General features: G+C 42.1%; 1 protein-coding gene across 2 annotated transcripts in view; it reads left to right on the top strand.

The window, feature by feature from the left end:
* The window catches only part of Ptdss1 (phosphatidylserine synthase 1), a 59,607-nt gene that overhangs the window by 14,623 nt on the left and 29,032 nt on the right, over positions 1–15,952 (top strand). For both annotated transcript variants that reach the window (XM_071602226.1, XM_027948517.2), the window contains exons 3-4: positions 8,080–8,124; positions 11,209–11,333. In XM_071602226.1, the coding sequence (XP_071458327.1) occupies positions 8,080–8,124; positions 11,209–11,333 (170 nt within the window). The remainder of the gene's footprint in view (positions 1–8,079; positions 8,125–11,208; positions 11,334–15,952) is intronic.

The raw sequence follows: 15,952 nt of genomic DNA, 5'->3' as shown, positions 1-15,952 counted from the left end.
ACCTTTCACCACATAGAAACCTACATCTTATTCAAATATGACAAATATAGTTTGACTTTTCCATGATGATTGATGTTTCTGAAAAAGCACAATTATTGGGACATGAAGACAAGGTGAACCTTGTCGACCTTCCTGTAGAATTTGCTAAGAAAATTCTCTACTGTCAAACAGCGTTTTGGTGATTTACCAACTTTCTTTTCCATCCAGTCTCCAACATACAAGATCTTAGACTTTTAGGTTTAGAAGGAGAACTTGGACGTTACACAGCCCATCCTCTCCCTTAAGGAGGCCATGTTGTAGAGTGGCAGATGTGGCCAGCTGCAAGTGGTTTCCCTGAGATCTGGAATCAGCCTTTTCCTACAAAGGGTGGCATAAGAATACAACTCAAGACAGGGTGATAGTGACCTCCTCTCAGGTCAGATGTTGACATAAGGCTAAGCACCAGAGCCTCCAAGGAAGTTTTGGAGCCTCAGAAGCAAGAACAGTTGACTTCAGGTAGCGATGACCCCTCAGCCTTTCCACCCTCTGTCCCATGAAGGCCTGCTGCTTATTCTCTGTTGTTGGTCTGTGGCACTTTGTTATTGGTCTGTGCCCTTTTTCCTATATTTTTCTTATTTCTGTGTCCCTGTCTTGTCTCTCTTTTCCATGTGGGCCCAGCAGAGCACATTCATACATATATCCTCAGGAAACTCATGAGTCCAGTGGTATCAGTTCTGTTTTCCAGTCTTTGCTTTCCTCATCCAGTTTATCTGTTGCTTAGTTCTCAATGGTTATTTCTGTGTGACTTGAGGGTTCCTTTTTTTTTTTTTTTTTTTTCTGTTTCTAAATTCAGAGCCATTTTAGAAGTTTGAGGACTATAAAAGATAGTATCTCAATAGCCCCAATTTTATAGCCATCCCTTTGATGAAGCTGTAGCAGGAGCTGAGTCCCGGGGTTTCATTCACAGAATGTTTTTTTCATGGCACCAATGCCACTGAAGTTCAGGGCCTTAAATCTATATTTGAAGTAATGTTTCATGTGATTTTTGCTGTTTAGTCTTCCATTTCCTGATGAAGCCTTCTCATCTTCAAAGTTTCCTGAGCCTGTTTAGTCTCTCATTGTGGGGTATGCTTTAGTGTTGATTGTGGAAAGACCAAACTATCAGCTTGCCTTATGCTATTTGTCCTGTGCTTATTAACCCAGCTGTGTGACTTTGTCATACATACAAAGGAAGGAGGACCCACGGAGCTCTTGTGGTTCAACCTGCTCAGATAACAGATGAGAAAGTTGAAACCCAGGTTATTCATCCATGGAAGCAACCTGGCCACTCAATGTCAGCCTGGTGCCTAGCCCAGCGTTTTTCTTCTTCAGGGTTTCTCTAGTCTTAGCTCATATTAGATCCATTGTGAGGTATATTACCTCTGTCTTCCTATGTAATGTGTTTCTGTCTCCTTCTGTTAGTCTCTGGCTTTTCCTTTACCCTAGATTGGGTTCTGTACTCAGTGTGTTTTGGATCCTGCCGAAGGGGTGGAGTGGGGTCCATGACTAGCAAAAGCTAGCATATTGATCCAGGTCTTCCCACTTCCTCATTTTTCTACTCTGTTCCTATCTTTCTATCCTTTTCCCTCCACCACTACTCTGTAGCCTAACTAAGCTTTCAGATACGTTGAGAAAAAGACAATGGAGCTCATTATTCCATGTGGTAGAAATTGGGACATTAGTTAGGTGTCTTAGTCCTTAAATGTTGCTATGTTGGAATACCTGAGACTGAGTAATTTATAACAAAAAGAAATTCATTTTGGCTCTCAGTTCTGGAGGCTGGAAGTTCAAGATTGGGTGGCCTCATCTGGTGAGGGCCTCATGCTTCTTCATAACTTGGTGGAAGTTGAAAGGGCCTGAAGGGACAAGTGGAAGAGACAATAGGAGGGGCAGCCTGGCTTTCTAACAACCAGCTCTTGTGTCATGGTAACTAATCCAGACCAGTGAGAGCAAAAAACTCACCCATTCTCAGTCCTCAAGTGGCATGAATGATCCCACCTGCTCTTGAGGGCCCCTCCTCCCAACACTGCCACAGTGGCAATGGAATTTCAACATGAGTCTTGAGGGGACAAATGGCATTCAAACCACAGCATCAGGGAAAGGAAGACATCAAGGCACACATTGTGTGTTTAGTTTGTTTCCTAAAGATCCATTTATTCACACTTACATACGATTAGTAGGAATAGACATTTTCTACATAAAAGAATGTTATTGATTATTTTAAAATCAGACATAGCTTTGGGAGGTGCCAGTGGAGGTGGAGTGGAGCTGGCAGGACCACAGGGAAGAGTTGCTCCTGAGCTGTTCCACTGTCCCCTGAGTGCCAGCTTTCACCCTTGTGGCCTTTCCAGGAGCCATCATGCTGAATGACCATTGCTCTGCTTGGAATATACTTTCCTCTTCTAGCTTCAGGCATGTTACCTTATTTTCTGTTCTCCCCACTCTTAGCACATGTTTTCAAATTAAGTGATGAAAACTAGTGAGAGAAATGGAGCCCAAAATTTGCCTTCTCTTTCAAAGGCTGCTCTGGGGAAGTGTCTGCAGTGGACGGCATGCCCAGTATGAGTCTGTTTTGGCAACTTCTAAGGCATTTATCCTTGACCTAGTAAAGGCTGCCCTGCATGTTTATGTCTAGGCCTAAATTTGATTATGACCACGAGTCTCAGGTCACCCGTGTGAGTTCATGTGTGCTATCTATGTAGAACTGGTCAACGTGGACGGGAACCCTGTGATTCTCTTTGTAGAGTCTAAATAACAAAAAAAGGCCTTTGACTTTCTCCGTAGGGTTTTATAGAAGTCAGGATATTTTTTGGCTTTGGGTAATAGACTATTCACAATTCTTTAAACAATTAGGAAAATGTTCGCTTTCTTATATAACAAGAAGTTTCAGATAGGAAGACTCTGAGCCTGGCTAATTGAGCAGCTTAGTGGCATGTGAAGACCCAGGATCTTCATCTCTTTCTTTTCTGCCATCTGCAACATGGTGGTCCTAGCCTGGGCCTCTTTGCTCTCTTGTTCTTATGCTGGACATAGAGCAGTGGGCAGTGTCCAGCAAAAGAAGATATCAATTCTTCTTGGGTGTCTTTTATTTAGTAGAGAAGACACCTTTCCAGAAGTCCACTAGCACACTTGTTCATACATCTCTTGGACTAGGATTGGGCCACATGCCTCTTCTCCAGACAGTTCTGAGGAGAGGAATTTATAGAGCCCAGAGAAGTGCATGTTCAATAGATATTTATTGAGTGAAAAATAGCAAAGGACCAGTATTGCCTCCATTGGCTTAAAATTCACCCCTGAGTTAAGTGGAAGAGAAGTGGGTACTTAAAATTTCATTAGGCAATCAGCAGAATATATGGTAGGATTAGGCTTCAGGGTTCCTTCCTATTGCTGAAAGAAGACTGGCAGGAAATGCCCTGAGGGGAGGAGAAATGCCTACTTCAGGCTTCTCTCTCCTGCCATCTTTTTTTTCCCCTTCCATTCTCCTTTATCTTCCTTTGGCTCTTTAAAAATCAAATGCTATCTCCATCCCATTATAGGAAATGACCCTCAAGTGCAAGTGTAATTTTAACTCTACCCCCATGTCACTGGAGTGACACTTAGAAGCCCATTTAAGTCCATGGTCAGCCCTGAGATTTCTTTCAGTTGGTGACCTTCTGGTGTGCTTTTCTAGCTTCCAAGAGCTCTCTGGGGCCAGTCATCCCTGCCGACCCAAACCAGCCAACCTTGTCTGTACCCCCAGTGCCTGGCCCACAGGCTTCTCTCAGGAAATATATGTTGAATTAGGAAATGAATTCTCTTGGGAAGAAGGTCGCAGAAGTAGCCTCTTCTCATCTACAGGAGAAACACCATTCAATGCTTCTGAATGGTATCTGGAGGAGCATAAAATACAAGTATTTCCTGATTGTCCTGAGTTTGTCATTCCAGGTGTTCTCTGCCTCATTTGACTTCTTTAAGCTGAGCTCATGCTACTCTCATCTTGACAGTTTCAAAGTGATCCAGAAGATTTGCTGTCTTCTAATTTAAAAATAAAAAGAAGTTCCTCTTTCCACCATTCTGTCTCCTGCTTCAATACCTTTTCATTTTTTATTAATTCTTAGGTTTGAAACTTGCTTAAAAATCATTCTATGCTAGGTTTTTCTAAAAGAATTTAAACTTTAATAATCATCTAGAGAAGAAGCAGACTAAGAGGGCTTGCCAGGGGGCCTCTGGCCTGAGGATACAAATGTGTCACTGTTAGACAGGCAACTTCTGATTTTCATTAAAAGAATTAAAACTTCCCTGAGGTGCAGTCCCTTGAATTTAATTATTCATAGCTGTAAATGTTTCTGGTAAGTCAAGCAATAATCCTATTGTATAGTTTGTGGGCTGGATTTTTAAATGCTAGTTATTCTTATGACAAAGGCCATTTGACTTTGGTTTCTTTTGAAATGAAGCTTGCCTTTATTATCTGATTGAAAATTACATATTCTAGATGGAGAGGTTGATAATGAAAACAAAACACAATCCAGAAAAAAAACAAAACAAAACAGAATTTGTTTCTGCATCACTGCCCTAAAAAGCCTTTCCCAACAGACACTAGTATGGCAACATGTAAATCAATGGATGTGTAACTGATATGATTCTGCAATCTGTATACGGGGTAAAAATGGGAGTTCATAACCCACTTGAATCAAAGTGTGAAATATGATATATCAAGAACTATGTAATGTTTTGAACAACCAACAATAAAAAATTAAAAAAAAAAAAAAAAGCCTTTCCCATTTCTCCTGCACAATTGAAAAAATGAGCAATCTAACCAAAGGTCCTCACTTTTGCACAAAGCTTTGATGAAGTCAGAAAGAAAGCACAAACTCTCCTTTGAAAGCCCATCATGAGGCGGAGACCTCCTAATAATCTCAAAACCATAACAGCAGTCAAAGGGAGGAAGAGAAAACTTCAGTAGATCACTGAGGAAAGACTGTAGGGAAGTCAGGTTTGTGGCAGAGGCTCTGAGATAAAGTCAGTGTTCACAAGATGCCCTAGGAGTACTGGTCTACCTGGGCAGGCAAATGCTGCAGAGTGCATGGCTCCTCCTGTGCCTTTACCCTGCACTCATAGGATCTTCAGACGTGACTAGATAAAAGTATCCAATGTGGGTGACATACTGAGCCTAGGTATCAATGTTCACACTATAGAAGACCAACCAGCCTCATCCTGGACTTCATTTTTTAAGTGCTATTAAGGCCTTGGTGGTAAAGATGATACTATTATTGCTATTTAGTATTAGTGGTATTTAGTAGCAATAAAAAATTTTACCACTTTAAAAACTTCAGTGCTTTTAAAGGCAGTGGGCAGTTATGACATGCCTCACATCTTCAGGGAAGGCAGATTCGATGACTGAAATAAAGCCTGGACTGGGTTTTTGTTATATCCAAAGGCCTTTGCTTATTCTTTATAAGCAAAATCCCTAGTAATTCCCACCTACCTTGTCAGGGCAGTCCCTGGATTACATTTCTAGAGGCATCCCTGCCCTTTCACTGGTTCTACCTATTCTCCGATATCACTTATGGATTTCGTATTGTTAAAGCAAAGACACGTGAAGCCCTCCACTGCCCCCTTCCCTCCAAGGGCTTCAGTTCAAAGCTCTCTTCTCTCCTTTCTCTCCCTTGCACTCCTGGCTCTGAAACTTTTCTGGTCCAAACCCTTGGCTTCTGCTTTCTCTTTTCCTGTGCTGATCTGTTCTGTGGAGTTTCTAGGGGCAAACAGGTACTTCCTACCACTCAGCCTGCTAACAGGGTAGAACCTGGCAGCTCAGGTGGAAAGCTGAGAGGTGCATGACCCTGGGCAAGTTTCCCATGCCAGTGTCCTTATCTGCACAGTGGGAGTGATGGTGGCACCCTCATCACCCATTCATCAGGACAACTTGGAGATCACTTGAGGGGAATGTTTCATCCCACAGCCTGGTGCTTGGAGCATGCTCACAAAAGCACTGCTGACTTGACACCATTTTTTTATTTTAAATGTTGATTGGTCATCGAATTCTGTGCAAGCCAAATAACAGGTCATAAAATTTTGAGTTGTATCTTACAAGAGGAAATCATGGAAAAAGCTATGGTCCCCATGTTACATCCAGAAGGTCACTTTAATGGTATTGAGGAAGTAATATTTGCAAGCCAGGCAGCCACCATAATATAAAAGCCATTTATGGTGACCAGTCAAGAGCCATCAGCCAACATAATTGAGGAACAGCATTTGGACGAGAAAATTGCTTAAATGAAGGCAGTTTTAGCCACCATTTTCCTAATGACTTCTGATGAAAAGCTGGAAGGGATTTCTGACTTATATGCTTTCCTGTGATTTTCTGAAAAAGAAGCAGCTGATTAAAAAGGAATTCCTTCTTATTTGAGCCCTCACCCCAAGAACTTAGAAGAAATGATTTGAGGACACTTTTTCAATAAATCCCTAACCATCCAAGTGTTCACTACTGCAATCCAAAACCCAAGAACCAAGTACCTCTGGATCAAGTAGGGTCTGTCATGAACCCACTCACCCTCTGAGTTGTGCCTGTCTCAACTTGGGAAGGATGGTGGGGTATACTTGTAACTGATTTTCATAATATGAACTTGAATTCCTCAAAGGAAAGAAGTTCAATTATGTTTCAATGTAATCTTTTTACGATTTCATTGAATTGCATCGAAACATAATTGAACTACTTCTGCCTCCTTCCCTTCCATCTTCATAGGTGATTTTAGAAGAAATTCCAGAATAAAAATAACAATGCAGTGTTTGCCTTAAACAAGATTCATGGTTGCAAGCAAAAGTACTGACTCTGCTCATTAAAGAACCAGTTAAAAAATATGAGCTGGTTCGCAAAGTGAGGCGTGCTTAGAAACCAGGCCCCAGGCCAAACTTCTAGGAATAGGCATTGCACCCAGAACTGTTCCAAGGACAAGTGCTCAGCCAGCTTTAGCTGTACTCTGCCACACTATCATTTCTGCAGTGGACGCTAATGAAATTTACTGCCAGGGCCCCCAGGGTATCCCCCATGGGGCTTGCACTGCCTTGCTACTGCCCTTGCTTATAGGGTCAGAGACAGGAGAGCTCTGCACACTGCCCCCCCCCCCCATATGACCACCTGAGGCCAAGTCCAGTCCAGGTGCACCTGAAGTTGAGCCCTAGCTATAGAAGTCTGGGAAACAAGCTTTGGTGTCTCTCTGGGCATGTGGGAATCATAACATTGGCAGTTCTCCAAGAATAGGAAGACTGTTCAAAAGGTATGAGGGCTCTAAACAGGATCGGTGCCTACCAGAGCAGTGGTGAATCGATTTAGTAGATCAGGGCCAAGCCAAATAGCTATCCAGCTTTCCCTACCCCACCCCACCACTTCATCTTCAATAGAAGAGAAAGTATTGGTGTATCATTTGAGTAAGGCTGTTTTGTCCTTTTGTGAAATTTGTTTCAGTAGTGTGCAATCTAACTGAATTGGGTTGCCATGCTAGAGGTGTGTTGGTGCCACAGGTCATTGTCAAAAGTCCCTGTACTAATAGTGCTCAAAGAGTTTGTTTTCAAAGCACAGTGTTTCTTCTCTCATTTTCATTCTCTCTCACTTACCCACTCTCTCTCTTATACAGTCACATGTGTGAGTGTGCACATGTGTGTGTGTGTGTACACACACACAGAGCTCTATTTGTCCTAAAAACCTTTTTCCCTGACTTGGGGGCAGTTGGAAGATCTCTCTTGTGATGGTACAATATGTATTACACACACTCAAATGTCAGCCTGGTGACCTCTTCACTGTGACAACATCATTTCCCAGGAAATTATGTTCTCACTTCTAAAGGACAAAGCTTAAAAAAAGTCTTTGTTATGAATGGTGCCTGGGACAACCATGGTAATAGATGAAATGTGAGTAAAAACATTTCAACCTAAACTTTGACCTTAAAGTGTTTATGTAGGTGGAGGAAAGAAAAAAATAAAACAGTAGAGAGCTTTTTATTACCTACATGTAGAAAGCAACTCTTTCTTTAGCTTTCTGCTGTTTCAAACCACTTTTCACCCTAACTTCATATCTTCTCTCTGCAGGTCCATTTACCCGACCTCATCCAGCATTATGGCGAATGGTTTTTGGTGAGTTCTATTAGTAGATGTCAAAATATATTCTAATCTTTTTTTCATGTATCATTATAGCAACTTGACTTTCTACATTCTACTTTCTAACCATTCTACAGTTAAGACTTTATAAAAATTTTTACTCTTTTGGTGTTCCTGGTACAAATTTTTTCTTAAACATCTTTGACATAATATAAAGTACTGACAGTGGCTTAGATTCTTGAACAGGTGAGTGCATTCCCCTCCACATGCCCCCTCCTAGTGTTGCTGTCTCTTGGTGTGCCTGGGATTTGGCTGAAGCAAACACCACTTGTTTTGCATGAGCATCCTCCTGAAGGGCCGGCTGAAGTGCATCCTGTTGGCACATTTGTCTTGTCTGCATCCAGGAGGGAATGGATGCCTGGCAATTCAATGTCTTTGATGTTATTAGTGAGAAAGAAAATGAAAAAGGGAGGAGTATTCTGACTGAGAGCCTTGATATGAACTAAAGCTTATTGGTTAGCATTTAAATATTGGGTATCTTAATCTACTTGATTTTGTGGTTCAAAAAGTCAAATCACCTGAGCAAATTTAATAAAGCTTCAAAACTCAGGGCGTTTGACTTCATCAAATAACTTTTTCTTTTTTTTTTTTTTTTAGGTTTAGAAAATGTAATTTGTGTAAAAATGTAAAAGCACTCTGAAAATTGATAATTTTGCTAAAGGTTGTTTTTTTTTTTTTTTTTTTTTTTATTTTTTTCTTTCACCCTTCAGAGATCATAGGTAATTCTTTATCCTCTGAATTTAATGGTGAACTTTTCACTCAGCAACTATTCATGGAGTGTGGCTTTGTGACAGGCACTGTTCTGGCCCTGAGGCCACTGAGGAGAATCAGTCAGTCAGGAGCCTGCCCTGGGGAGCCACCCTCTAGTTCAGGGAGGAAAACAGCTGTAGTGAATGAACTATTAAATCTGTAATCACCATCAGCGGTCACTCAGTGTCTGGAAGTTAGTTAATCTCAGGTGAGGTGACCGTGACTGGGTGGGCTCCTCAGTTTGAGCACTGAGGGGAGGCCTGAGGGAGTGATACTTAATCTGAGACTCTGGAATATAAAGAGGGATCTAACTCTGCAGACATCTGAGGTTGGGGGACATTCCAGGCAAAGAGAAAGGCTGCCAAAGTGCCCCCCTCCGCCACCCACCCCCCCACCAGCTAGAAAGGTGATAATTCCAGGCCACTGTGCCCCAGTGCAGTGGGCCCAGGGAGAAGAGTAAGAGAAATCACAAGGTAGGATACTGATAGATGCATTCAGGGCTCATGGGCCAGCGTACAGGGGATGGGGGCAAAGGGCACTGGGAAATCTAAGGAGGCTTTTCCCAGAGGAGCAACATGGCTATATTTACATTTTTAAAAAGCCAGTCCTGAGCCAGGTACAGTGGTACAAGACTGTAATCCCAGCAACACAGGAGGTTGAGGCAGGAGGATTGCAAGTTCAAAGCTCGGCCTCAGTAACTTAGCAAGGTCCTAAGCAACTTAGCCAACTCAAAATAAAAAATAAAAAGAGCTGGGGATGTGGCTTGGTGGTTAAGTGCCCCTGGGTTCAATAAATAAATAAAAAGCCACTCCTGGCTGAATCTTCCTTACATTCCCTGGACTTAATATTACTGCTTTAAATTCTAAGTTATTTACACATTGTTGGGCACATCTGAGAGTTTTGTTTTCTCTATTTCAATGAATCATTGTAGGTAATGAGCAGTTTTATTTCTTACCCAAGAGCTTTTCTGGAACATGGGGCCCTTGAAAATCTGTCGAGATCATTGACCCTTCCCCATTACAAATTCTAATATACACAATTTTGCTTATCAGTGTTGGGGGATTCACAGAACTCAAAAGTCCAACCAAGAAGTTCATTTAAAGAGTGCCTGTGCCACAGATCATTTCTCCCTGTCTTAAAATAATTATTTCGAAGGGATTATTATTTTAAAGGGTGTAGTGGGGGGTCATTTAAGGCGAAAATTTGTAAAAGTGTCTGGTATGTAAGTGCACACCTACGACAGCTCTAAAAACAACATGCCTAAAAAAATGTATGTTTCCTGGGTCTTGGATGTATGCGTGTGGGTCACCCTGCTCCTCAGGCCTCTGTGAGCTCCCCGAGGGCTGGAGAAGGTCTGATGGGTGGCCTGGTGCTGCTGTGCTTAAGTAGATTCCATGCCTCTTCAATAAGCCTCAGACCTGTTCTTTGAAATGGTTCATTGGAGATTATTTCTGAGCTCCGTTTAGGTGGACATTGTGACCCAAGGTCATTTGTATCACAGTGTTCAGATGCCCTACTTCAACGTTTTAATTTTAATGGTTTCAACAGAAATAAAAGACAGTGTCCCAGTGGTTGGTTTTTAGTTCTTTCTAAAATGTAATATAATACATAGGCTTTTGCCTTCTTAAAATGTTTTACTGGCTTTTCTTTTTTAAATGACATATTGTGGTTATTGGAATGGCAGTTAGACTGTGATGTGACGGTAAGATAATGCCCACAAGGACTAAAGTCTCAGAGAAGTGTCCCTGGGCTCCTTCATACCTCAAACCTGGAATACAAAAGTGGTCCCCAGCCTGGGATTCCACTTAAGCCGGACCCACTTCCTGTCCACTCAGTTGCTTCGGAAAATATTACCAAAGTCATTTCATTTCTTCCCATTTTCCTTAAAAGAAAAATCAGGAATCCTTGCCATAGCCTCAGAGCCCTGCCTTCACTTCATTGCTGCTTGCTCTGTTCCTTCCCTGCCAGCACCCAGCCACATGTGGGTCCTCGACATCTCCCTCCAGGGACCTGTTTTTGGCTCTATCTGAACATCCCACACACTCCCCCATGCTCTCCCCACACACCCTTTGGTAGCCAGTCCTTCAAGGCTCAGCTAAAGCATCATTTTCTCAGAGACAGTTTTATTGACCTCTCTTAATATGATTTAGGACTGTCTATCAGACTTCCTTGCCAAAGAGCATACCGGACTGTGATAGGCGTCTTGACAGTCTGTGTTACAATGTTAGTGCAGGTTTTGACAAATAGCCATTCAGTCTAATGTGTATTGTGCATCTCTCTTAAACTTGGACCTGTTTTTGTTTCTGTCAGGACTCAGTGTGCTCTACTTCCTGTTCCTGGTATTCCTCCTGTTCCTGAATTTCGAGCAGGTTAAATCTCTGATGTATTGGCTAGATCCAAATCTTCGGTACGCCACCAGGGAAGCAGATATCATGGTATGTATTCTTCAGTAACCCAGTAGAGAAGTTAGTAGAGTCTTTGGGATAGGGGATAGTAGATTTCACATTTTAATTGTTCCTTTTCCTTATTTCCTGAGTAGACAGATAAAATCCAGGTCTCTGGGCAGGCTTGAATTGCATGGTTTTACTGAAGTGACACAGTTCAGGCTAATGAAATCTTCCCATGAACAAAAGTGTATGCTAAAGAGTATAAAGATTGTCATCAGAGAGCCTTGGGCCTGAATTCTGTCTATCACTTGTCCACCATTGGACTTTGGGCAAAGTGCTTGCCAGCTTGTTCCCCCTTTTATAAGGTGAAAATAGTAATAGTTCTTTTGGGGAGTTGGTATGAACTAAACCAAGGTACTTTACTCATGAGCCCACCTTAGGCCTGCATGGGACCTCAGGTGCACAGGCCCTCGGGTGGCTGCTCTTCCCACCAGTGTCATCCTCAGCTCTCTGCTCTCAGCCCCTCCGCATCCAATGCAAAGATCCTTCCACCGGCTGGCCATGAAGGGGCCATTGTAATGATCTAGGCCATTTTGTTTGTTATTTTTATTAAACCCCACACGAATACCTTTTATTTTTGGTTAAGACTATACTGTATTTTGGCTTTTACTGAAGAGACTATGTGTATGGGGAAAATCAACTGTTTTTTCCTCTACACTCTCAGTGAACACTTCTCTAACCAGATGGGTGGGTTTCCCCCACTTCAGTTAGTTCTCCTGTCATGAGCCAGGGGACTTACAGTTCCGTTCTGTTCTGACACAGCCTGGAGTTAGTCAGCTCCCTCAAGTTAAGGGCTCAGTCCCACAGTACTTATCTATATTTCATATGCAAATGAAAGCCTCCATGGTCACCTGTGCTTCTGACCAGCAGCCTCAAGTAGGAGGTTGCCCCAATACTAATTTATTATGACAGATCACAGAACTAAGGGAAATACATTTCTATAGTTTACTGTGAAGGATGTGAGAGAATGTAGATGAACAGCCACATGAAGAGGTACACAGGACGAGACCTGGAAGGGTCTTCATGCAGGAGCTTCTGTCCCTCTGGGTTGGGGTGCGCCACTCCCAACACATGGACCTATTCACCACCTAGAAGCTCTCCAGACCGCACAGTTCAGGGACTTAAGCTTTGTCACATAGACACGATTGATTATTGATTGATTATTAACATCTCCAGCTCTTCTCTCCCAGAAGATGATGGATGGGGCTACAAACTTTAAGCCTCTGGTTGTGGCTTGGTCTTTCTGGTGCCCAGTCCCTCTTCTGGAGCCCACTAGGAGTTGCCTAATTAGAACAAAAATGTTCCTGTTACTCAGGAAATTCCAAGGGATTAGGAGCTTTGTGTCAGAAACTAGGGTCAAAGACCAAGTAAAAGATGTACCTCCCAGCCCTATTCCTCAGAAAATTGTAAGGGTTTTTTTGAAAGAGCTCTGAGCTCTTTCAAAAGGGACCAAGACCAAGACCAAAATCAATATCCCGTTATTTTATACTATATGGTTCATTTCATTTCAAAAAAGGTGGGGTTTTTTTGTTTTGTGTTTTTTTCTCTCTCTCTCTTTCCAATGCCTAATATTTAGTGCTTTTTTTCTCTATTTTTTTTTCTTTCCATTGCGTAAAACCTGGTGGTGCTTAGGACAATGAGAATAGGCACATGGAACATGGACATAGTGACTTTGAGAAACAGGAAGTAATATAAGGGACCTAATAATAAGGTCTAAGCAATAATTGTTTCACCATGGTTGACAGTGGTCAGACCCATCTTGAAAGGGCATTTCTAAATTTTTATTTTTAACTTTCTTAAGAGACAAGCAAAAATAAGAATGTAGAAATTATAAGAGAAGTCTGTTTGGGGTTTTCTCACCCTAAAAAAGAATGGCAAAACTCAGGAGCTTGTAATGATGATGATTGTGGTAGTCAGTCATCCATTACTGTAGCAAATTACCTGAGATAATCAATTAAAAAGGAAGAAAGGCTTATTTTGCCTCCTGATTTTGGAGGCTTCAGTTTGTGGTCATTTGGCCTTATTGCTTGGGCCTGTGGTGAGGCAGCACATCCTGGCAGGAGCATGTGTGGCAGAGGAAGGTGCTCACCACTTTGCAGGTGGGAAACAGAAGAAGAGACTAGCATCCCACATTCCCCTTTTAGGCATGCCTCCAGTGCCCTCCAATATCCCACAAGGCCCCACCTCATAAAGCTCCAACCACCTTCATAGCACCAAGCTGGGGACCAAGCCTTTAACACAAGGACTTTGGGGGATGTTCCAGATCCAAACTATAACAGTAATGAAAATGATGGTTACGGATGGTAATAGTGAGGATAATAACAGTTACTGAGTAGGGAGTGTTTGTTTGAATAAGTCCTTTTTTGTTCACAGAAACATTAGGACGTAGAGATTGGGAGAATGACTTATCCAATACAGTACTTTCCTAAACAACTTTTCTAGGCTTTTGAGTAAAAGTGGTCCCATTACAAAGCAAATCGACAGGCAGGCAGTGGTCCTCGTTCTGCTGACCCAGCTCTCAGAGCTGGTAGAAGGAATTTCAATTGAATAATGCTCTTGATATCTAGCTTCCTTAGGAATTTGACTTCAGAGGGACATCTGAATGTCACAACTACAGTTTCAAAATAGCTGCAAGTGGCTTTTAAAACCTAGTTGTCCCATATTGGCTAATTCTCCCCTGCCAAGCCCAGCAAAGTTAAAGTGGCTTGTGGTTCTGGCTGATGATGCAATGCCTCATCTTCTTTATCAGTCATTACTTTCTTCCTTCTTAAAGTAATTGTTCACAATTATAAAGACCCATTCATTAGTGGCAGGAGACAAACACTTCTGACCTCATTGGATTTGTGGAAAGAAATTCCTTTATGTGAAATCAAATGTCTTTGATTCACTGGCCCCCGTTTCTTCCATTCTTTTACCCTGTACCCCAGTCCTGATCTTGGCTGACTCTGGCTCATTAAAACCCTGACTCCCATTTTTCCCTTAGAATTTCTTTTATAAATTGGGGCTGAGGGATCATTGAAATTGTATTGTAGGCGGTTTCTCTTCTGGACAGTTTGCCTGGACAGTTTGCTGCTTTTTAAAATATTGATTCTGGTCTGGAGGTGTAGCTCAGTGGTAGAACATATGCTTAACATGCACAGGGCTCTGACTTCAATTCCCAGCACCAAAATAAAATACTAATTTTTATTAAATATGTGTTCAAAACTTGAGACAAGCTTTTTGAGAGCAGAACTTGTTTATAAATCACTCTGTCTGCAGCAGCAGTCTTTTGTTTAGTTACTATTGTCTGAGCCTTTCCTTCTTGGTGGCATACTGCTGGTGAGAGTGGGGGAGTGGGAGGGGCGGGGACAGGTGGGCAAATTCCTTGTCCCTTGGAACTCAGAGTCTACAAGTAGGCACATTTAAAGGAATAACTTGTTGTCTGTTAAACCTTAAGACACTATCAATGACTTTTAAAATTTTATCATAGAAGGCTTTAAACATATGGAAGAGTAGAAATCCCCATGTACCCATCATCCAGCTTGAACATTGCCCAATCTTGTTTCAGTCCCCCATTCTGGATTATTTTGAAACAGTTCTCAGATATTAAGTTGAAAATATATGGACTCTTTTTTTTTAAACATAAGCACTTCATAGTCAATATATGTATTCAGGGTTCACATTTTTCCAGTTGCCAGATATAAATGTCTTTTACAACTGATTTGTTCAGAGTAGGACCTTGACAAGGTCCACACAGTGAATTTGATATGTCTCTTAAATCCTTTTTGATCAGTAGGTTCTTCGACATATTTTCTTTTTCCTTAAGGTATATTTTGTTGAATAAACCAAATTGTTTACCTCACAGAGTTTCTCACATCTGGATTTTGCAACTTACATTTCCAAAATATCCTGAGTGTGTCTCCCTGATCTCTGCATTTCCCTACACACCGAAAATTGAGTGTAGAGGCCTGGGGGGGTTCCAGACTCCAGTCCAGTTCTTATGGTGGACCACCTCATAGGTGTCAGAGGGCACAGGATGTCTGCTGTTCTGTCCTGATAAGGTTAAGATCAATCATGGGTTCAGGAGGTCAGCATCTATTTTAAGATGAGCCATAAATTATAGGTATGGCTTTTGGAAGGGGAATAAAGAAGCCTTATATCTAAAGAACCATACATTTTAATACATTGAAATATGCATCCTGATTCTCAAAATAATACAGTGTGAAAAGGGCACACCATGGGATCCAGGAAGCACAATGCTCCCATGAGGTTGCAGCACTGTAAAGGAAAAGGAGTGGAAGCTATTAACACTTAGAGCAGTGACCCTGTCATGCCAGGGATGTCAGGGAGACCATGCCAAGCACTAATGTTCAAGCTGGCCACCAAAGGGTAAGTGGGAGTAGCCAGACACAAGGACGGGCATTACTCAGCAAGACAGCCCCTGTGGAGGCCCTGACTGGGCAGCTGGGTCAGTCAGGGGCTGAGGAGTGTTGGAATCCAGAAGTAGAGAGCCGTGCCTCAGGCTCGGAGGCTGCCAGGGCCAGACTGGCTGCAATTGAGAATTTGGATGTCATTCTAAATGCTATTCAGAGCAGTTACGTGATCTGTGCTGATATTTTGGAGGTTCA

The sequence above is a fragment of the Marmota flaviventris genome, chromosome 15 (assembly GCF_047511675.1).
Source record: "Marmota flaviventris isolate mMarFla1 chromosome 15, mMarFla1.hap1, whole genome shotgun sequence".
Lineage (NCBI taxonomy): Eukaryota > Metazoa > Chordata > Mammalia > Rodentia > Sciuridae > Marmota > Marmota flaviventris.
This window is presented reverse-complemented; position numbering and strand designations above follow the sequence as displayed.